General features: G+C 41.8%; 2 protein-coding genes across 3 annotated transcripts in view; both read right to left on the bottom strand.

Moving 5' to 3' along the window:
• The window catches only part of LOC110507751 (transcription elongation factor SPT6), a 30,592-nt gene extending 15,659 nt beyond the window's left edge, over positions 1–14,933 (bottom strand). Inside the window, exons 1-22 of one of the 2 annotated variants that reach the window (XM_021587961.2) lie at positions 14,702–14,933; positions 14,082–14,190; positions 13,763–13,942; positions 13,441–13,511; positions 13,074–13,263; positions 12,887–12,971; positions 12,372–12,627; positions 11,240–11,341; positions 11,003–11,116; positions 10,818–10,907; positions 10,578–10,720; positions 10,247–10,389; positions 10,049–10,165; positions 9,660–9,789; positions 9,307–9,457; positions 5,790–5,944; positions 4,093–4,288; positions 3,684–3,826; positions 2,256–2,373; positions 1,887–1,963; positions 1,565–1,700; positions 620–757 (exon numbers count right to left, since the gene is read on the bottom strand). In XM_021587961.2, coding sequence (XP_021443636.2) covers positions 620–757; positions 1,565–1,700; positions 1,887–1,963; positions 2,256–2,373; positions 3,684–3,826; positions 4,093–4,288; positions 5,790–5,944; positions 9,307–9,457; positions 9,660–9,789; positions 10,049–10,165; positions 10,247–10,389; positions 10,578–10,720; positions 10,818–10,907; positions 11,003–11,116; positions 11,240–11,341; positions 12,372–12,627; positions 12,887–12,971; positions 13,074–13,263; positions 13,441–13,511; positions 13,763–13,942; positions 14,082–14,181 — 2,835 coding nt within the window. In that variant the 5' untranslated portion in view covers positions 14,182–14,190; positions 14,702–14,933. Of the gene's footprint in view, positions 1–619; positions 758–1,564; positions 1,701–1,886; positions 1,964–2,255; positions 2,374–3,683; positions 3,827–4,092; positions 4,289–5,789; positions 5,945–9,306; positions 9,458–9,659; positions 9,790–10,048; positions 10,166–10,246; positions 10,390–10,577; positions 10,721–10,817; positions 10,908–11,002; positions 11,117–11,239; positions 11,342–12,371; positions 12,628–12,886; positions 12,972–13,073; positions 13,264–13,440; positions 13,512–13,762; positions 13,943–14,081; positions 14,191–14,503; positions 14,640–14,701 lie in introns of those variants that run through there. The other variant, XM_021587962.2, reaches the window with a different exon arrangement.
• Positions 14,934–15,107: 174 nt separating this feature from the next.
• LOC110507750 (dehydrogenase/reductase SDR family member 11) lies at positions 15,108–18,007 on the bottom strand. The gene is made up of 7 exons (XM_021587960.2): positions 17,596–18,007; positions 16,783–16,992; positions 16,381–16,475; positions 16,133–16,262; positions 15,728–15,820; positions 15,571–15,636; positions 15,108–15,435 (listed from the first exon to the last, which is right to left on the bottom strand). Exons 1-7 carry the CDS (start codon positions 17,725–17,727, stop codon positions 15,394–15,396), a joined length of 768 nt encoding a protein of 255 aa, XP_021443635.2. The 5' UTR covers positions 17,728–18,007; the 3' UTR covers positions 15,108–15,393.
• Between the last annotated feature and the right edge of the window lie 3,597 nt (positions 18,008–21,604).

Here is a 21,604-nt window from a genome sequence, read left to right as displayed (position 1 = left end):
CAAAAACACTGAGAACGGCACTCAGAGCCCAAACCAGCCAGAGAAATATCCGCCATGTTGGGTAGTCAACATTATTCATAAATAGCATTATAAATATTCACTTACCTTTGATGATCTTCATCAGAATGCACTCCCAGGAATCGCAGTTCCACAATAAATGCTTGTTTTGTTCGATAATGTCCATCATTTATGTCCATTTATGTCCAATAGCTTCTTTTGTTAGGGCGTTTGGTAAACAAATCCAAAAGCGCGTTCTCGTCCAGTCGGCCGAAAAGTAAAAAAAGTTATATTACAGGTCGAAGAAACTTGTCAAACTAAGTATAGAATCAATCTTTAGGATGTTTTAATCATAAAAGTTCAATAATGTTCCAACCGGAGAATTTCATTGTCTGTAGAAAAGCCTGCCATATGAGTTATGTTATACTCACAGACATCATTCAAACAGTTTTAGAAACTTCAGAGTGTTTTCTATCCAATACTACTAATAATATGCATATATTAGTATATGGGACTAAGTAGGAGGCAGTTCACTCTGGGCAAGCTATTCATCCAAAAGTGAAAATGCTGCCCCCTATCCCACACAAGTTAATCAAAGTCCTATTTGGAACTCAGTCTGTACCTGCAAAGGGTGTAACTTGAGGCAGAGGATGTCTTCGTCACTGCTGCACACCTGAGCATACTCCACCAGGGGGTCCTGGATCTTCCTGGCCACAGACACAGCCTGTCTCAGGAGAGGGGGGTAGTCCCGGAAATCTGCCTGTGGATTGGAGAAATAGAAAAATAAAGTACCAGTCAAAAGTTAGGACACATCTACTCATTCAAGGGTTTTTCTTTATTTGACTATTTTCTACATTGTAGAATAATAGTGAAGACATCAAAACTATGAAATAACACATACGGAATCATGTAGTAACTAAACAAATCAAAATATATGTTATATTTGAGATTCTTCAAAGTAGCCACCCTTCGCCTTGATAACAGCTTCGCACACTCTTGGCATTCTTTCAATCAGCTTCACCTGGAATGCTTTTCCAACAGTCTTGAAGGAGTTTCCACATATGCTGAGCACTTGTTGTCTGCTTTTCTCATCCAAAACCATCTCAATTGGGTTGAGGTCGGGTGATTGTGGAGGCCAGGTCATCTGATGCAGCCATCCATCACACTCCTTCTTGGTCAAATAGCCCTTACACAGCCTGGAGGTGAATAATCTTTTTTGGTTACAACATGATTCCATATGTGTTATGTCATTGTTGTGATGTCTTCACTATTATTCTAGTAAATAGTAAAAAGAAAGAAGAACCCTTGAATGAGTAGGTGTGTCCAAACTTATGACTGGTACTGTATGTAGAGTTAAGAGAAAAATCTATTTAACTGTCACTCACTCCACAATATTTCAGTCATTGGCAATACATATTACATATTTAAAAACCACATTGTGGACCACTCAGAGAGAGTTTCTGGAGGTACAGTATGTAGAAAACCTCCAATGTAGAGAAAATTGAAATTAGGAAATGCCTTGTGAGAATAAAGAAAACATGTTTGGGAAATGAGGGCAGGACTTGACCTCTGACTTCTTGCTGTTCATGTAGAGCATGGCCAGTTCATTATCAACCAGCTCCACCCCGATGGTGGGGAAGGAGGACTCCTGCTCCAGCTCACTGGCAGTGCGTTTAATGTCCTCAATCACCATCTGGGCGTCCCTGCACAGGGAGTGGAGGGGGAACATTACAAACGTTCAGGATGTGCATCCCAAATGGTACCCAAGTAGTGCACTATATAGGGAATAGGGTGCTGTTTGGGATGCAACCTCAGTCATGTTAGTAAGCTTTTTCAAACAGCAGTCTAAGAAGGCCACAGGTGAAAGAAACCAGGAGAGGGTTGCAAACCTGTTCTCCCCAGCTATAGCGATGATGTGAGGCTTCTTGCTGTTCAGAAACTTCTTCAGGGTTTCAATATCGTGGATCTAAAGGTATGGTAGGACAAATATTACAATATTTACTACAAATATGGTCAACAATGGATGGTATGGTTATCTGAGCTTCTTCAAAACTCTTGCTCTGTGTCCCAAATGGACCCAATTCCCTACAGAGTGCACTACTTCTTTCCGGAGCCCTTTGGTACGAAAAAAAAAAGTATGAAAATGTATGCACTCACTACACTAATTGTAAGTCGCTCTGGACAAGAGCGTCTGCTAAATGACTAACATGTAAATGGGTGCCATTTAGGACTCACACTTGGTTTGGTTTTATATATACCTTTTTCTCCCTTTCATCCTCCCTCCATGCGTTCCTCCTCTTCAGGAAGTAAGGAAGCCTGAGGAAATCCCCCACCTCTCCGTCACCATTCACCAGGGCACAGAACACTGGGGTGTCTCTGTAGACAGACAGAGGTTTGCAGTGAATAATAACTATGTCACAAACATAGAGTTCTTATTAAATTTCTCGAGGGGTTATGTCATAAACCCTCAATGTTCCAGAATGGGTTGAAAATGGTAGCCATATTGGCCAGGGAGAAATCCAAACCAGTCTAATTCGAATGAATGGCAGTAGAGGCATACTTTGGAAAACAAAAGTAAGGCATGTGATATTTAAAAAATTGTGTAATAGAATTATTGTCAACCCAAAATATTTTCATATAATTATAAATACAGTTTTATACACATTTTCTGTATAAATAGCCACTAAAATATATGCAAACAGACTGTAATTGTCAAAATTTGTATTTTCTTGGAAAGCTTTGAGTGCTATTATACTGTATGATACAATATCAGTACTTGTTGCATTTACAACTTGACTAAGTTCTATCATCAACTGATTTAGCCAGTGTATGGCTGTGGATTGACTGCATAGATGCAGTAAAGAGGTCAATGGAACTCAACCAAAATAATGGAAATACCATGGAAACGTGAAAGATGCCATCGGGAAAAGATCCTGAATCTCCTCATTGCCCTCCAGCAAAATTAGACTACATTTAGGCTATTGTTTATACGTGTCATGGTCACCAATCAACTGCATTACAGTTAAAAAGACTGACTAACACCACTTCTCTGTGCAAGCTATGCTGGCAGGTAGCCTAGTGGTTAGAGAGCTGGACTAGTAACCGAAAGGTTGCAAGATCGAATCCCCGAGCTGACAAGGTAAAAATCTGTCATTTGGCCCCTGAACAAGGCCACTGTTCCTAGGCCGTCATTGAAAATAAGAATTTGTTCTTAACTGACTTGCCTAGTTAAATAAAGAATTTAAAAAATGCTACCAGCTTATACAAAGGGAGTTAGCATAGCAGTCACTCAATACTTCTAAATCTGAGAAGGAACTACATCTAAATGTTATGCAGTGAAAACAGCCAAATATATCCAAATTGGACTTTAGTAACCATATTGTGGGCCAGACTTGACAAATATCCATTTTGATTGATCAGATTTGTGGAATGTGCGCCAATCCGGTGTCCTTCTATCCCCCACGGTCTGCGTTCCATCGACCTCTTACCACATCTATTGATTGAATGGAATGTTGGCATATTGGCAGTTCATTTGAGACAGTTAGAGAGACCCTATTCCCTATATGGTGCACTACTTTTGCCCAGAGGCACATAGGGTCTAGTCAAAAGTTGTGCACTACATAGGGACTAGGGTGAAATTTGGGACACAAACAAAGTGAAGTCAGAGACAGTGTGTATTACTCTACCTGCTGGATGAGAAGGCCACTCCCAGCACGCGGATTCCTTTGCCGTGGGCCTCAGACATGAGCTCCTCATCCTCCTCCTCCACTTGTTGGTCAGGCCGATAGGGCGCCACCTTCAGCCAGTTATACAGCTTCCTGCTGCAGGCCTGAGGGGCGGGCAACCACTATCACAACACTGTAGCAGGCTCAACATACATCAATGCTCTGAGCCGCCTGCTTTGGAAAGTCAATACCAGAATAAGAAAATAAGTCATCAATACCACAGTAGCAATGACGTCACATCAAAGTAAAGAAAATAAGAAGTTTAAATGTTGAGGTAATGTCTTCACAATATATCACAATAGATGCTGCTGCAGAAGATGTATCCTTGGGTGTGTGTGCGTGTGAGGGGGGAAGCGGGGGGGAGGAGTACCTTAATGATGTTCTCCTTTGCTTCTGCAATAAGTTTGTTCTTCAGCTCTTTCGCCATCTGCGGGTAAAGGAACTGTTTGAGGGATCGTTCAATGGCCAGAGTGCGCTGTCTGTTCCACTCCTGAACCTGGTGGCTGAACTCATCTCTGTAGTAAAACTGCTTTATCTCTTCATAGTACGCCTGGTCACCTCCGTACCTGCTCAACAAACATAGTGATATCATCGATACTTGACTGATTCAGGACAGTATACATGTAAAAAGAACACATTTTGGAATATGTTATTACATGGTATTAATATGTTATTACATGTTATTAATGGTTATTTCATGATATTAATATGTTATTACACAAGCTCAGAACCTGCGTTGCAAATGGTACCCTACATCAGTGGTTCCCATACTTTTTATAGTCCCGTACCCCTTCAAACATTCAACCTCCAGCTGCGGACCCCCTCTAGCACCAGGGTCAGCACATTCTCAAATGTTGTTTTTTGCCATCATTGTAAGCCTGCCACACACACACTATATAATACATTTATTAAACATAAGAATGAGTGTGAGTTTTTGTCACAATCCGGTTCGTGGGGAGTGACAAAGAGCTCTTATAGGACCAGGGCACAAATAAAAATAATCAATAATTTTGCTCTTTATTTAGCCATCTTACATATAAATCCTTATTTGTTCATCAACAATTGTAAAAAACTCACCACAGGTTAATGAGAAGGGTGTGATTGAAAGGATGCACATAACTCTGCAATGTTGGGTTGTATTGAAGAGAGTCTCAGTCTTCATGCTAGTGAGGGCCGAGAATCCACTCTCACATAGGTATGTGGTTGCAAAGGGCATCAGTGTCTTAACAGAGCTATTTGCCAAGGCAGGATACTCTGAATGCAGCCCTATCCATAAATCTGTCAGTGGCTTCAAAATAAATTACATTTGCACAGAACTGCTTGGTGCCATTTTGATGAGGCTCTCTTGTTCAGATATCGGTAAGTGGACTGGAGGCAGGGAATGAAAGGGATAATGAATCCAGTTGTGTGGTCCATTTCGGGAAAGTACCTTCGTAATTGCGCACCCAACTCACTCATGTGCTTTGCTATATCACATTTGACATTATCCGTAAGCTTGTGTTAAGCATTTTCCCAGCCATATCTGCGGCAGCAGGAAGAATGAAGTCCTCCACAATAGTAGGGGCTTGTCTGTCCTAGCCACCATATAAGACGCTTCTAGCCCCTTCTTATTAATGGTATCTGTTGCTTTTATACATGTTTTACTAATCGAAAGTCGTCTTAGTTCTCACTCAAAAAACTCCTGTGGTTTATTTTTCAAATTGGCATGTTTAGTTTCTAAATTTCTGTGCAAGAGCAAAGGTTTGACATTGTGTTGTTATTTCAAAGAAACACTAGATGGTTTATTTTTATTTTTGGCAGTGAAACAAGGCTACTCAGGCGAGAAAAAAACATCACCCAAATGTAAAGCCCTGTTGGAAAATCTAAATGGACTGTTTGAAAATGTGAATCACATTTTTATTTGGCTTACCCCTGACGGCATTGCACGATACGTGGGAATGCCGCCCTACATAAATGCACTAAATTTGACCAGAGCGTAGTGCACTATTTAGTGAATATGGTGCCATTTGGGATGCTGACAATGTTATTAATATGTTATTACACAATGTTATAATAAAAAGCCCTCACCCCTTCACTCCAATCAGGTCAATACAGATGTTTATGGTGAGCAGGCCCTCTTCCTCTGCCTGGAACATCTTGAGGAACTGGTCTCCATTCAGCTCCTTTACAGGCTTGTTTTTCAGATACTTAAAGGAGTAACCATAATGGGCCTCATCCACATCCTATAGGAGAGATTAGACCACATACATGTCTGGTAGAGTACTTCAAACTAGATCACGACATATTAATATATGCACTAACTGTAAGTCGCTAAATGACTAAATGTAAAAATATGAGTCAATGAAAAGGTTTCACATTCTTGTTCTGAAGCCATTCGAGCGTTGCTTTGGCTGTATGCTTGGGGTCATTGTCCTGTTGGAATGTATACTACGTTTCAAAAGTTTGGGGTCACTTCGAAATGTCCTTGTTTTTGAAAGAAAAGCGATTTTTTTGTCCATTAAAATAACATCAAATTGATCAGAAATACAGTGTAGACATTGTTCTTGTTGTAAATGACTATTGGAGCTAGAAGCGGCTGATTTTTAATGGAATATCCACATAGGCATACAGAGGCCCATTATCAGCATGTCACACCCTGATCTGTTTCACCTGTCCTCGTTATTGTCTCCTGGAGGCTCTCCAAGGGCGCTCTCCTGGGCTACGGCAGTTTGGGAACAACAATCTGTCATTTGGAGGAATTCATGGCAGAGGTGAGAAGTTTTTGAGTCTCCGGTATCTGGGAGAAAGGTGGCCAGCAAACTGCTTGACTTAAGTCAACTCCCATAGTGAGTTCGCACATTGGCCGCCGAGAATGCCTGAATTCCGGAGTCTCTTTTCAATACTTTTCTGCACGGATTATCTGAGGAGATTAAGGATGAGCTAGCTGCTCTGGAACTGCCGGTGGACCTTGACTTCCTTATCACTTTAACCATTAAAATTGATGGACGCTTAAGGGAAAGCAAGAGTGAGAGGAGGTCTGGTCTCGGGCACACTCGTGCACCCGATATGATGCGTTCCTCTCCTATGGAATCCGGGAGTTTCTGAAGGCAGCTCTTCCCGAGAGGAGTCGAAGCCACCCGAGCTCTCTCGTGAATCTATGACGGGTGAGTTGGATACTCCTGAGCCTATGCAGTTGCGAAGAACTAGGCTATCACTTTGGGAGCGCTCACGGAGGATGAACAGTAACTGTTGTCTTTACTGTGGAGGGGCAGGACATTTTATACCTACCTGCCCTATTAGGTAACCCTTGTCTTTAGTGGGTACCAGTACTATGGGGAGTCAGACTGGGAGTTCCCTAATTCCCATCACCTGCACACCCCTTTTTGCTCTTGTGCTGTGGTGAGACCAATCTATGTCTCTCCGAGTGCTCATTGACCACAGTGAGACAATACAGTTCCTCCTCATGACATCTCCCCATGTTCCGGTTATGTTGGGATTTTCCTGGCTCCAAAAGCACAATCCTGTGATTGACTGGACCACAAGCTCCATCCTGAGTTGGAGCCCATTTTGCTATTCCCACTGCCTTCAAGCAGCACAGCCTTCCTCACATCGTCTTCCTCATGATGTTAGCAAGACTGTGGATGTCTCTGCTATCCCCACAGAATACCATGAACTCCTAGAAGTTTTCAGTAAGGCACGTGCTACTTCCCTTCCCTCGCACCGTCCTTATGATTGTGCCATTGATCTTCTCCCAAGCACTACACCACCTCGGGGTCGATTGTATTCTCTGTCTGGACCAGAGACCAAAGCTATGGAGGAGTACATAGAGGAGTCTCTGGCCACTGGAGCCGTCCGTCCATCTGCATCTCCTGCCCGGTGCAGGGTTTTTCTTTGTGGAGAAGGACAAGACCCTGCGTCCATGCATTGACTACCGGGGACTTAATGACATTACTGTCAAGAATCGTTATCCCCTTCCTCTCCTCGGCATTTGAACCTTTCCAGGGGGCCACCATATTTTCCAAGTTGGACCTTTGAAATACCTACCACCTGGTTCGGATACGTGAGGGGGATGAGTGGAAGACAGCCTTCAACACAGCCAGTGGACATTATGAGTACCAGGTCATGCCATTTGGACTCACCAACGCCCTCACTGTTTTCCAGGCTTTGGTCAATGATGTGCTTCGGGACATGCTAAACCGGTTTGTGTTCGTGTACCTTGACGACATCCTGTTTTTTTCCTGTTCTTTATGTCAGACAGGTCCTTCAGCACCTCTTATGCAAATGTATAAAAAAATGTTAAACTGAAATACCTTATTTACATAAGTATTCAGACCCTTTGCTATGAGACTCGAAATTGAGCTCAGGTGCATCCTGTTTCTATTGATCATCCTTAAGATGTTTCAACAACTTGATTGGAGTCCACTTATGGTAAATTAAATTGATTGGACATGATTTGGAAAGGAACACACCTGTCTAAATAAGGTCCCAGCGTTGACAGTGCATGTCAGTGCAAAAACCAAGCCATGTGGTTGAAGGAATTGTCCGTAGAGCTGCGAGATAGGATTGTGTCAAGGCACAGATCTGGGGAAGGGTACTAAAACATGTCTGCAACATTGAAGGTCCCCAAGAACACAGTGGCCTCCATCATTCTTAAATGAAATAAGTTTGGAACCACCAACACTCTTCCTAGAGCTGGCCGCCGAGCCAACCTGAGCAATTGGGAGAGAAGGACCTTGGTCAGGGAGGTGACCAAGAACCCGATGGTCACTCTGACAGAGCTCCTGAGTTCCTCTGTGGAGATGGTGATCCTGCTGGAAGGTTCTCCCATCTCTGCAGCACTCTACCAATCAGGCCTTTATGATAGTGGCCAGACGGAAGCCACTCCTCAGTAAAAGGCACGACAGCCCGCTTGGAGTTTTCCAAAATTCACCTAAAGAACTCTGACCATGAGAAGCAAGATTATCTGGTCTGATGAAACCAAGATTTAATCTTCGGAGAGTGCACTGTAGACAGGTGAGTTTCTTTCTAAATCATGTCCAAACAATTGAATTGGCCATAGGTAGACTCCAAACAAGTTGTAGTGACATCTCAAGGATGTTTCAGACTGTAACAAAACAAAATGTGGAAAAAGTCAAGGGGTGTGAATAGGGAAAGGGGATACCTAGTCAGTTGCACAACTGAACCCATTCAACCAAAATGTGTCTTCCGCATTTAACCCAACCACTCTGAGTCAGAGGAACAGTTGTTGTGGGAGTTAACTGCCTTGCTAAAGGGCAGAACAGCAGATCTTCCACCTTGCCGGCTCAGGGATTCAAACAAGCAACCTTGTGGTTACAGTCCCAACACTCTAACCGCTAGGCTACCTGACGCCTCTGAAGGTATTGTATATCCCATGAAAGACCTAAATAAACCACTAATACAACAAACAAATAAGTGGAGGTAATTTGCAGAATAGGGTTGGAAAATACATGTAACTTTCACAAATTCCCAGGAATTCCTGGTAGAAGGATAAAGGATTTCTTCCAACTAGGATTTCTGGAAAACCTGGGAATTTTCCGAATGTTTCCGTGATTTTTCAACCCTATTGCAAATAGATGGTGTATACCTTCTTTCCCTTCTTGGTGGGTTTGATGTTGATCTTGGCTCTTTCCTGGAACGTCTGTCGGAGCACATGTCTGACTAGAGGCTCCCGGGCGATCTGCATGGCGACCATGTAGCGAGTCCCCTCCAGTACTGCCTCCGCTGTGCTGAACTGGCTGCACAGGCAGAGAGAACATACTATTAGTAGTATTGTGGAAGGTATAGGTTTGTATCTCTAATGGTGCGACTTGAGATGCAGCCATGTACAAGTTTGCATTTTCACCTCTCAACACCAACTCTGTTACTGCTAAAATGGTTGGGTTATCTTAATATTAAAGTGTATTCTGTATACAGTGCAATAATGAGTCGCCGGTTAACCTGCAGATGTAGTCCTTAGCCAGCTCCATGGGCTCAGCAGGAAACTGCTCCGTCTCGTGACGCTGGTAACTGTCACGTAGGTTTTCTCCAAACTGCTCTGGAGTCAGACCAAACTTCTTGGCCAGGCCATCTGATGAGAGAACCCTTTAAATGGTGGACTCAAAAACCGTTGCAAATACAATTGGTTCGTGATACAGGAAGTGCACTTCGATTAGCAAACTCTGTTAAAGTACACTAGTCACAGTTTTCCAGTCACACATTATTTCGCAAGTGTTTGTATTATCACAAGCTAACTGTATAGCCCTGAAGATGTACTGTATAGCACACAAATCTGTCTGTAATAGGTGCTGATAGTGACGCCTACTGGACACACATGATAAAGCACTCACCCAGTCCTGCACACTGGCAGATGCTGTACATATCCCTGCGAGATGCAAGCTTCAGGTCTGTCCCCTTTGACTGCTCCTCTTCTTCCTCTTCCTCCTCCTCTACTTCCTGCTCATTACCTGCGAACAGAATACATGATAATTACTCTGGTGAGGGTAAAGGTGCTTTCCCTATCTTACAATATATAATCTAAATCGTACCATCTTCATCCACTTTGATCTTCTTCATCTTTTTCTTGCTGGACCTGGCTGCATTCTGCATCTTTGGAATATCTCGGCCATAGTACAGCAGGAAATGGTTGTAGACGTCGCCCAGTTCATCACTAGACTGGACATCCTTCAACCTTGTCAAAAAACATAATCAGGTATGCATTCAGATACAACAAAGATAATAAAGGTGTCATAACATGACTAGCGTACTGTCCAAGGGGTGTACTTGTACATCAAGTTGCCTCACTACAGAAACAGGAGATGGGCTGTTCTGGCTCAGACAAGGCTTATTTACAAACATGTTTGACATGATAAGCCTTACCTCTCTAAATCTGAAGTGTCTAGTGGTCGAATGCCATCAGCCAGTGGCTTATCTGGGTCAGCTGAGATCTGTTCAAACTGGTATCCCTGCATCTTCTGGAACAGGCGTCTTAGGTTCTGTTTGCGGGTTTTCAGCTGGGTCCACTGAGGAGGAAAGAAAGTCCCACATTAAACAGTAATTAAACAGAGAGAATAAATGAAGGGTTAAAGTTAACCAAAATCCAATGCTACAGTATATTACCTTCTCATCCCACTGCCAAACCTTCCACAGATCATTGATATTGAGTTCAGGCTCTACATACTCTTTCCTGTAGAACGCTATAAACGGAACCTAGAGGTGAAACAATGAAGACAGTTGTATTAACTGTGAAAAATTATATGGAAGAACTCAACTTTACCGACAGTGCTAGAAGGACTGTGTAGTACCTCAAAGTGTTGGTTTCTCATGAAATTCAAAGCCTCTTTAATCTTCTGGATGGTGCTGGGGCCTTTTCTGCTGAAAGTAGTGGTTGGACCTCTGTCCAAATAGTCTGCGTTCTCCTGAAAACACAGAATATTAGATTTTTTTTAAAACACAAGCATTTTAAAAACAGACCTAGACTGTAGCATCAGCTTTAACTAATCGTATTATGATACCTAGCTAAAATATCCTCACTCCAGTACCTGCATGGAGATGGTGAGAGTAGAGAAGGCATTCCTATAGATCCACTCAGCCTCCTGTTCCAGCTCATCATCCTCTGCTGGCTTCACACGAGTGGAGCGTAACTAAAAACAACAAGACCACACACATAGAAAGGGGTATGGGCTACAGTAGTGGTATTCAAAGTCGGTGGTATTCAAAGTCAGTGGTATTCAAAGTCACGGTCGCAGGGGAACTACAGTGAAAGAATTAAGAGTATAGATTATTATTTGCCAGCAGCATACCACCATGCATACCACTGCTGGCTTGCTTCTGAAGCTAAACAAGGTTGGTCATGGTCAGTTCCTGGATGGGAGACCAGATTCTGCTGGAAATGGTGTTGGAGGGCCAGTAGGAGGCACTCTTTCCTCTGGTCTAAAAAATATCCTAATGCCCCAGGGCAGTGATTGGGGACACTGCCCTATGTAGGGTGCCGTCTTTCGGATGGGACGTTAAACGGGTGTCCTAACTCTCTGAGGTCATTAAAGATCCCAAGGCACTTATCGTAAGAGTAGGGGTGTTAACCCCGGTGTCCTGGCTAAATTCCCAATCTGGCCCTCAAACCATTACAGTCACCTAATAATCCCCAGTTTACAATTGGCTCATTAATCCCCCTCCTCTCCCCTGTAACTATTCCCCAGGTTGTTGCCGCAAATGAGAATGTGTTCTCAGTCAGGTAAAATAATGGATAAATAAAATTGTATGGGACAATATGCAAAAGTTTTTGAGAAAGATAATTATCATTTATTTATTTTATTTAGTAAATGTATTTATTCGTTTCATTTCATTTTGATAAGAGATGCAAATGTCATGAATTGAAGGTGATTTGTTTATGTAAAAATCAAAATGTACCGATTTTAAGGTTGTGTCATTTTTGGGGTGGGTTCATGCAAAATTATTGTGAAAAAAATGTGGTCCCCAGAAATTCTGGCTGAAGAAATGAAAAAGTCTACAGCGTCAAGCACATAACTGTTATAGGTGAGTTTCAGGTGCTCACGTGTCCCAATGACTATGACTGTGACTGTGCACCCTATTCCCTATATAGTGCACTACTTTTGACCAGAGCCCATAGGATTCGAGTGCCATTTGGGACGCACACTATAGAAGTATACACACCTGGAACCTCTCTGGCATGTCAGTGGAGCGGATCTCGTTGTCCTGGTCCGTCATGTGACTGCTCTCCAGCTCGCTAGGCTCATAGATCTCAAAGATACTGCGTCGACCCACCCTCTTCTTGGCCTGCTTCTTGGGCCGGTCCCATGACTCTTCATCTGCATCCTCCTCCTCCTCCTCAGCATCTTCATAGGCTTCAGTGTCAAACTCGGCAAAGTCAAAGTCCCCTCCGAATATCTCTTGGGCCTCCTGAAGGGCTCTGTAAAAAGGCAGTGGTGCTCAGTACTAAATACTGCATGTGAGTACAGATAAACATGCCAGTGTCCCAAATGGCACTCTATTATAGTGCCCTACTTTTGACCAGGGCCCATTGGGGAATAGGGTGCCATTTGGGAAACATCTACCATATCAAATTCCATTGCACAAATAGGACTTTTTACTTTCGGGTAAGCTTTCAGGTGGAGAGGCTACTGCAAATTGGGATCTAAGTGATTAAATTAAATGTCAGAATCACTTACGCATCAGTATATCCTGGCAGCTTCTTCCTCCACTTGGGTTTTTTCAAGGGCTGTCCGTCATCATCCACAATAAAGTCATCGATATCTGAGGAAAAAAAAAAAAAAACACTATGACTCAAATATTTTCAAATGGCTAACTCAAAACAACTCGACTGTTTATAGATGAAGAAACTAAAATGTTTCATACCAGACTCTTCATCGTCCTCCTCCTCATCCTCCCCGGGATGCAAAGGCACATCCAATGCCTCACCCTCATCCGCTCCCGTCCCCATGAAGATCTCATCCGCTATCATGTCCTTCTCATGGGCCTCCCTGACATCTTCATCTCCCTCCTCATCCTCATCATCCGACATGTCTCGCAAACGACGGAACTTTTGCTGTTTATGATGATAAGGAAGGAGTAGAGATATCAGGAAAACATTTTAGTCAATCTACTTTTACATAGTATTTTTAGAGTGGGACCATGGGACAAGACACGAGACCTCCGCTGTGTGTTATACAGTGTCCATGATGACAATTCATTTTGCTTGTCATAATGGCATCGGAATATTTACCCTTTTCACTTTTACTCCCAAATTCTCCTCAATGAGATCAATATCATCATCATCCAAGCGGTCGTCAAAGCCTGTAGACAGAAATTCCAAGATACTCAAACACCAAAGGTGATTATTATTGGTATGCATGATTCTGCTGCACACTGTTTGGTGTCACAAATCATGACTGCTTGAATCTGAATGGGCAAAATAGAATCAAAGGGTTTACGACATTATAGTTTATTCAATGACTGAAGACATAGCCTACATTGTGGCTAGGAAGCAATCACAGTGCAGCCCAGACATGAATAAATACAGGACCAATTTATGAATGAACACTTACTTCTCTTCCTCTTACGGTGTCCAATTTCCTCCCCAGAGTCACTATCACCTTCTTTATCTTTATTCCCTTCTTCCTCATCCTCTTCCTCCCCTTCCCCTTCCTCCACACCATCATCAATCAGACCACAGAGGTTTCCATCTGCATCTTGATCCTCTGTATTCTCCTCTTCCTCCTCCTCATCTAAGTAAGTCACAAATCAAGAAATCGTACATTGTTAACATCGATCTTATTTAGGGTAGTTGTGATGATGTCCCTCTGTCAAGGGGCATCTTTGAAATAAAATCTAAATGGTTCACATGCTGTACAATGAAAAGATTACCATCATTTGCTGCAGCATGCTTCAGTGCCTTTTTCTCTGTGTCCTCTGGACACACAAATTCCTCCTCAGACTCCTCTGCTTCCCTCTCGATGAAATCCATGTTTAGTGGCTGTTGAAGAGATAATAAACAACATGATTTTCATTAGCTGGTTATGTGTCAAAGAACCGTTTTTGGAAATAATGTTATGGGACAGAATTATTCCATCATTTAAAAACGTTAACCAATTTATTATTGTAAACAATGAAATATTAGGCTACAATAAGCTATGATGATAAGACGCTGCTGTCTGCCATGGCTGACTGGTAGAGATGCAGTAGAACATTATTATACCCAGGGGGCTAAGACATTGCTAGATATCACAAGGTTTAGCTAGTTAGCTACGATAAAAATGTATATGACTTTGCAAATAAGCAAAGGTAACCGTAGCTATCCAACGGATATCAGGCTGGAGCTGCAGGTAGCATTCTTCTTAGCTACAACAACATAGCCAACGTTAGCTAGCTTGCATAACAACAATGGAATGAGATGGCTACCAAGCTAGCTCTATCTACTGTAGCTAGCATACAGCTGTATTGCCACAAACAGCTGGCTGACTCCCATCGCCCATAACGGTACATACCTATGTGACAGGAGGCAGGACCGGCTCCTTTTTAAATCGACTGATTAGCAAAGCGTGATATGGAAAATAGATTCATTTCTTAACGACATAAATGTATTAGCTATCTAGGCGCAAGCAAATTTCCAAGACTGGAATGCAGAAAAATCCCTCAAACTCTAAATGAAGGCGAGGCACGTCACAGATGAACACAGCTCTCCTTGGATTGCAGAGTGCAATCCTTGCATTATACTTTTCAATGTTTTCGTGTATTATTTTTCTAGTGTTATGCTATGTAACATAATACATGTTGTTTTTGCATTACTTTTCAATGTCTTATTTTTGTAATATTTGTATGTAACATAGAAAATGTTATTCAGTTTAATTGGATCTTGTGTTTACTATATTGTATCAACACCAGCACACAAAATTCACTTGAAATAACTTTATTTTAGAAAACACATTAATTAAATAAAAATGATCAAAATACTGATGGAAAATTGCAATAGTGTTGTTACACAATGTCAGTATTATCAGGTTGTATCAGATTGTAAAGGGGCTGCAGTGTAGCCTACAATAATTTTCATGGCAAATAATAATTTTCGGATCAGACCCAAAATCACAATTCAAAAACTCCACAATCCTACAGCTTTAAGCCAACTTTAAATCTTCTTTGAGATGAACAAGGTGCATCAGATTCCTGCTGCAGGACTGCTCTATGACACTTGCTCCACAGGTCGCATTTGAACATCTCCAATCTAGATATGTAAAGACAGGAGTATGGTAGTTATTATTTGTCAGATTATGAAAAACTTTTCCCCCATTCATTCAAACATTGATGGAAGTGAACAGAGTGTGCAAAGAACACTGAGACAGACAAGTCTCTTACTTACGTGAACATGTGGCGGTGTGCCTAAGACATACGTTACAGCACTGGCAATGTCGACTGCTTCCAAACACTGTAGGAAGGCAGTAGAATTATAACGTACACATTCAAAAACAATCATGTAGCCTGTATGCACAGATATCATTATTATTGTTATTATTCACCTTCATACTGTTGTAGGTAGCAGCAGCCTTCTCTGGATGGAGGCTGTGAAGTCGGAAAGCAAATTCCGTTTCCACTATACCAGGAGATATACACTGTTCAGAGGAAAACAGAAACACAGGGTTAGTGACAGTTTTACATTAGATGGCTCTAACGATTACATTGTGCATTAGCTAGATAGATTTGTAAACATCAATGTGGTCTATGATGAGGACACACTGGCCTGATATTGTGGAGTGTTACCAATAATAGAACACCATCGTTTTCAGCAGTGTACTGTTGGTGTACAGTACTCACAATATGACAAATTAGCACAATTCAGTGCTGGGTGGCTTTGGACGACTGATCAGCTCATTAACAATACTCTTCTTATTAGAAATATTTCATTCTAAGAATGAATAACTTACCGTGGCTCGAATGTGGGTTTTAGCCTCTCGCAGCTCTTGACGCAACCCTTCGGTCAGGGCAGTCACAGCATACTTGGTAGCACTATAGAAGTGTGTATCAGCACTGAAAACTACACGATGTCCACTCATACTAGAATAGAAGAAGATACACTATGGTTTGTTCTACCAGTGTATTGTCCAAAGAAAAGCATTCACTGCAACCTGAGTCCAATTGCATATCTGGAGGTAGAGATAGAATTGTACGTTACCTGTTTATGTTGATGATATGTCCATCATCCACCTTCCTCTCCTTCATAGACTGGTATGCCTCTCGTGTGCAGATAGACAATGCAATGACGTTCAGCTGTAAAATACATCCGTTGAATATCAATGTGATATTAAATATTGGACTGAAGAAAGTGTGACGGCCATCACTTGTTTTTTGTTGATAAATAAGGTCAGTAACAACACAGAGATTGAAACATACATCAATAACAAATGTTATTAAATGATGGAGCGCATGACACAGGATAGCGAAAATCATGCCTTGCTTTTTGACTGTAAGTCGCTCTGGATAAGAGTGCCTGCTAAATGACAAAACAAATCTAAATAAAAGATAAATATGGACAGCATTTGATATGAACACAGAGATCATTGACAGTGACACCTACATCAATCATTGTCCTCCAGCCATCGGTTTTGCCATTCAACAGTGACTCTGAATGGGCCAGGCCAGCATTGTTGATGCACACATCCACTCCCTGATGGAGAGTCTTGATGGCAGAGAACATGGAAAGGATCTCCTCTTCATTTGAAAGGTCACATTTGTAGGGAACAAGGGTGCCACTGTGCCCAGCGCTCTGACACTCTGCTGCCAGTTTCTAAAATCAAAAGGTAAGATTACTTCATGCACTATGTTCCATAGGTTAAAACACCATGGTGAAGCCATGTGAAAGTAATTCCCAAATGTGCTTCATTTGACACATAATATTTTCTATAATATCATATACTACTGTGAGTACTATGGCACACATCATAAAAGTAATGAAACAGTTTGCAAAGAATACTTCACAATTGGTATAGATCAGGTGCCATGATACTGTAGTAATCTATAATAAACCTAAAACGTGTGATGCAAACCTTGTGACAGAATGCAGGTGACATGTAAATGATTTATTTGTTGGCCCATATAGGCTACATATGAAATAGTGCAGTAAGTGTTTATTTTGAATTTGTGAAATTGTTTGATGTTATATGAAAGTATAGGGGTTTATGTTTCTAGAACCGTACCGCAATTGATAATCTATTCAGTATTTGGCTGTTTAGTTTTCCAGAGCCAATTCGCCCACAACATGTAAGGTCATTGGAGTAAGGTTAGCTCCTTTAGTCCAATATTGGGCTAAGATAGTAGTGCCTAGTGCCTAGTCAGCACAGTTCAAAAAGTAGCAACAACAAAAAGGCTACAACACATACATGGCCCCCACCTCTATTTTCTCGACGTTCCTGGCACAGCCGACAACCTTCATGCCGTGCTGGACAAGAGCCTTGCAAATCGCCGCTCCGATTCCAATAGAAGCCCCGGTAACAAGCGCCACTCTACCTTTCCAGCGATCCATAGTCTATCAACACAACTGGATACTGTATTTCCTAAAGTTGTTCAATTGTATACTGTTCTCAAATCGTTCAGAATTTCGCAGAGTATCAGCTACGTTGTATCCACTGATAGGTGCACAAACTCCCTAACTCGTGCCCAATGAAACTCAGGCCAACCCCTTTGTCCCTCCGCACATGATTGAATATTCATAGGATGACTGATTGCTGTTCGAGCCCTTTCCTTTCCTATTTTTATTTTATTTAACCAGGCAAGTCATTTAAGAACAAATTCTTATTTACAATGACAATTAGTCCTTGGATTCGACCCATGGACTACAGTGACGCCTCTTACACGGAGATGCAGCGCCTTAGACCGCTGCGCCACTCGGGAGTCCTAAAGCCCCACTCTAGTGAAATGTAGTGTAGTTAGCCGGATACTCTCTCTGTCTGCCAATAAAAATATGCGTGTTAACTTCAAATACATTTCAGCAGGGGCACAACTTTGGTTTTAGAAGTGGGATAACATAATATTATAATAATTATTTTATCTGGTCAGATAAACACTCCAAACAGCCTACCCAGCTGCTCGTTCTCTGCAGGGTCCAAAAGTACACCCCAGCCTCGTTTTGTATCACATTCCAATTATACAACTGAGGGGGACAAAAATGCAATTTCAGAATGTGGGGGATATCTCCCCGTCCCTAGTGAAAGTTAGGTCCCTGCTTCAGGGAACACAGAACCTGGTGGTTTCACAATTTGTGATAGGCCTATATGTATATCCCTTTGCAACAAATTGCTGGTAACTATAGTGCATTCGGCAAGTATTCAGACCCCTTGACTTTTTACACATTTTGTTACGTTACAGCCTTATTCTAAAATGGATAAAATCGTTTTTTCTCTCATCAAACAATACCACAAAAAAAGGTTCTTAGAAATGTTTGCAGATGTATTGAAAAACAAAACTGAAATATCGCAATTACATAAGGATTCAGAACCTTTACTTAGTACTTTGTTGAAGCACCTTTGGCAACGATTACAGCCTCAAGACTTCTTGGGTATGACGCTCCAATCTTGACACCCCCGTATTTGAGGAGTTTCTCCCATTCTTCTCTGCCGATCCTCTCAAGCTCTGTCAGGTTGGATGGAGAGTGTCGCTGCAGAGCAATTTTCAGGTCTCTCCAGAGATGTTAGATCGGGTTCAAGTCGGGCTCTGGCTGGGACACTGAGGACATTCAGAGACTTGTCCCTAAGCCACTCCTGCGTTGTCTTGGCTGTGTGCTTAGAGTCATCGTCCTGTTGGAAGGTGAACCTTAGACCCAGTCTGATGTCCTGAGCACTCTGAAGCAGGTTTTCATCAAGGATCCTCTGTACTTTGCTCCATTCATCTTTCCCTCAATCCTGACTAGTCTCCCAGTCCCTGCTGCTGAAAAATACCCACAGCATAATGCTACCACCACCATACTTCACCATAAGGATGGTGCCTGGTTCCGCCAGACGTGACAGTTGGCATTCAGGCCAAAGAGTTCAATCTTCTTTTCATCAGACCAGAGTCCTTTAGGTGCATCTGGGATAGTCCAAGCGGGCTGTCATGTGTCTTTTACTGAGGAGTGGCTTCCATCTGGCCACTATCATAAAGGCCTGATTGGTGGAGTGCTGCAGAGATGGTTGTCCTTCTGGAAGGTTCTCCCATCTTCTCAGAGGAACTCAGGAGCTCTGTCAGAGTGACCATCGTGTTCATGGTCAATTCCCTGACCAAGGCCATTCTCCCCAAATTGCTCAGTTTGGCTTGGCGGCCAGCTCAAGGAAGAGTCTTGGTGGTTCCAAACTTCTTCCGTTTAAGAATGATGGATGCCACTGTGTTCTTGGGGACCTTCACTGCTGCAGTCATGTTCTGGTACCCTTCGCCAGATCTGTGCCTTGACACAATCCTGTCTCGGAGCTCTACAGATTCCCTTGACCTCATGGCTTGGTTTTTGCTCTGACATGCACTGTCCACTGTGGGACCTTATATAGACAGGTGTGTTCCTTTCCAAATCATGTCCAATCAATTCAATTTAGCACAGGTGGACTCCAATCAAGTTGTATAAACATCTCAAGGATGATCAATAGAAACAGGATGCACCCAAGCTCATTTTCGAGTCTCATAGCAAAGGGTATATATATATATATATATATATATATATATATATATATATATATATATATATATATATTTATTTATTTTTAAAAAAAAAATTTAAATCTCCAAACCTGTTTTCACGTTGCATTATGGGTATTGTGTGTAGATTGATGAGCGTGAGCGGTCTGAATACTTTCCGAATGCACTGTAGTTTACATGTTGTCAACAATCGAAGCCAAGTCCATCTGTTTTGGCTCGTAGTTGCGTATGCTTCAGTTTTGTTGCTAAATAACCAACCCCTCTCTAGGAGAACCCTGGTTGATTCACAGGTAGAACGCTTTTGGTTCCAAATATAACTGTTTTGGGTTCCATGTAGAACCCTTTCCACAGAGTTTTCTACATGGAACCCAAAATGGTTCTGCCTGGAACCAAAAGGGTATTTTACCTTTAACCAAAAAAAGGTTATCCTACGGGACAGCTGAAGAACCCTTTTTTCTAAGAGTGTATAACAATAAGCTCCAACATGGATTTGTAAATGATGTCATGTGAGGAGTATTCGAGAAGCGTTGAAATTACACATTGACTCCTGGGGGTTCTGGAGTGGTCTGACATCCAGGGCTGGTTCCAGACATAACCCACCTAGAAAAATGTTGTTGAAAAGACGACTATGCCTGACGTCTAATCTACGTTCGGTTTTGGTTGAAAGTGTTGTTGAAAATACTTGTTTTTTATGTCATTTAAAAGACGACAATACAAAGATGTCAGTCTAAGTTCGGTTTTGGTTGAAAGTGAAAGTTGAAGAGACGTTTTATCAGGTCGTTGCTTCGACGATTTAAACGTAATTCAAATTACTTGCATACGCAGACACAGTATAAAAAATGTGTCTATGAACAATTTTATTAACAATCATACATCCCTCCAGTATTTACACACTGTATTAATGTACAACATTCAAGTGCTAATTGTCTTTATTCCATTCCTGAAGAAGCATGACTGAAACCATCTACTCATATTTCAATCATCCAGCTTGACAAAAGCACAAAAAAAATATTGTTCCATGCCTCACCATTAAGTCAATTATTGCCAATACATATTAACAAGGGGGTTTCCATTCGGTTTTGATATTTCATATTCACATTTCATGTAACATTTAGTAATCATCATTATTTATGTAACCAATTTAGAATGTATTTGTACATTTATATTGTTTACAGACAGGTTAAATAAAGATTTTAAGCCTTGAGACTATTTAGACATGGATTGTGTGTGCACGACATACTGTAAGTGGTCGCTTACAATTGCAACGTTTTCTCTCCGCCCCATGGCAAAATGTGTAGAATTGCAGAAAAGAGGTGAGTGCCCCAACCAAATCTTGCTTAGGGCCCCCAAAAGGCTATAGCCGGCTCTGTTGACATCTATGGGGGACTCTGTCTGCCTCAAAGGCCAGTACCCAGCTAGCACAAAACATTCTGAGAACCATATGTTTCTTAGAGCTTGTTGAGTGCGGGGTTGTCCTATGGCTATTTTGCATACAACCTTACCAACACATTCTGGGAATGGTGCAGGATAGTTGCTTGGCTTTGAAACATTCTCAGTATGTTTAACCTTTTACTGCAGTGTGCTAAATCAGAGTCACACAGGGTGTTTCTTGGTAGTCTTAAACAAATATTATTTGAAACAAAAGTATACACACATGGTTATGGGCTTAAAAACAAGAAGACACCGGTACCATGTCAGATATAGAGTTTAAATGTATTCAATTTTGAGTTTGCATCCCAATA

Source organism: Oncorhynchus mykiss, chromosome 27, assembly GCF_013265735.2.
Source record: "Oncorhynchus mykiss isolate Arlee chromosome 27, USDA_OmykA_1.1, whole genome shotgun sequence".
NCBI lineage: Eukaryota > Metazoa > Chordata > Actinopteri > Salmoniformes > Salmonidae > Oncorhynchus > Oncorhynchus mykiss.
This window is presented reverse-complemented; position numbering and strand designations above follow the sequence as displayed.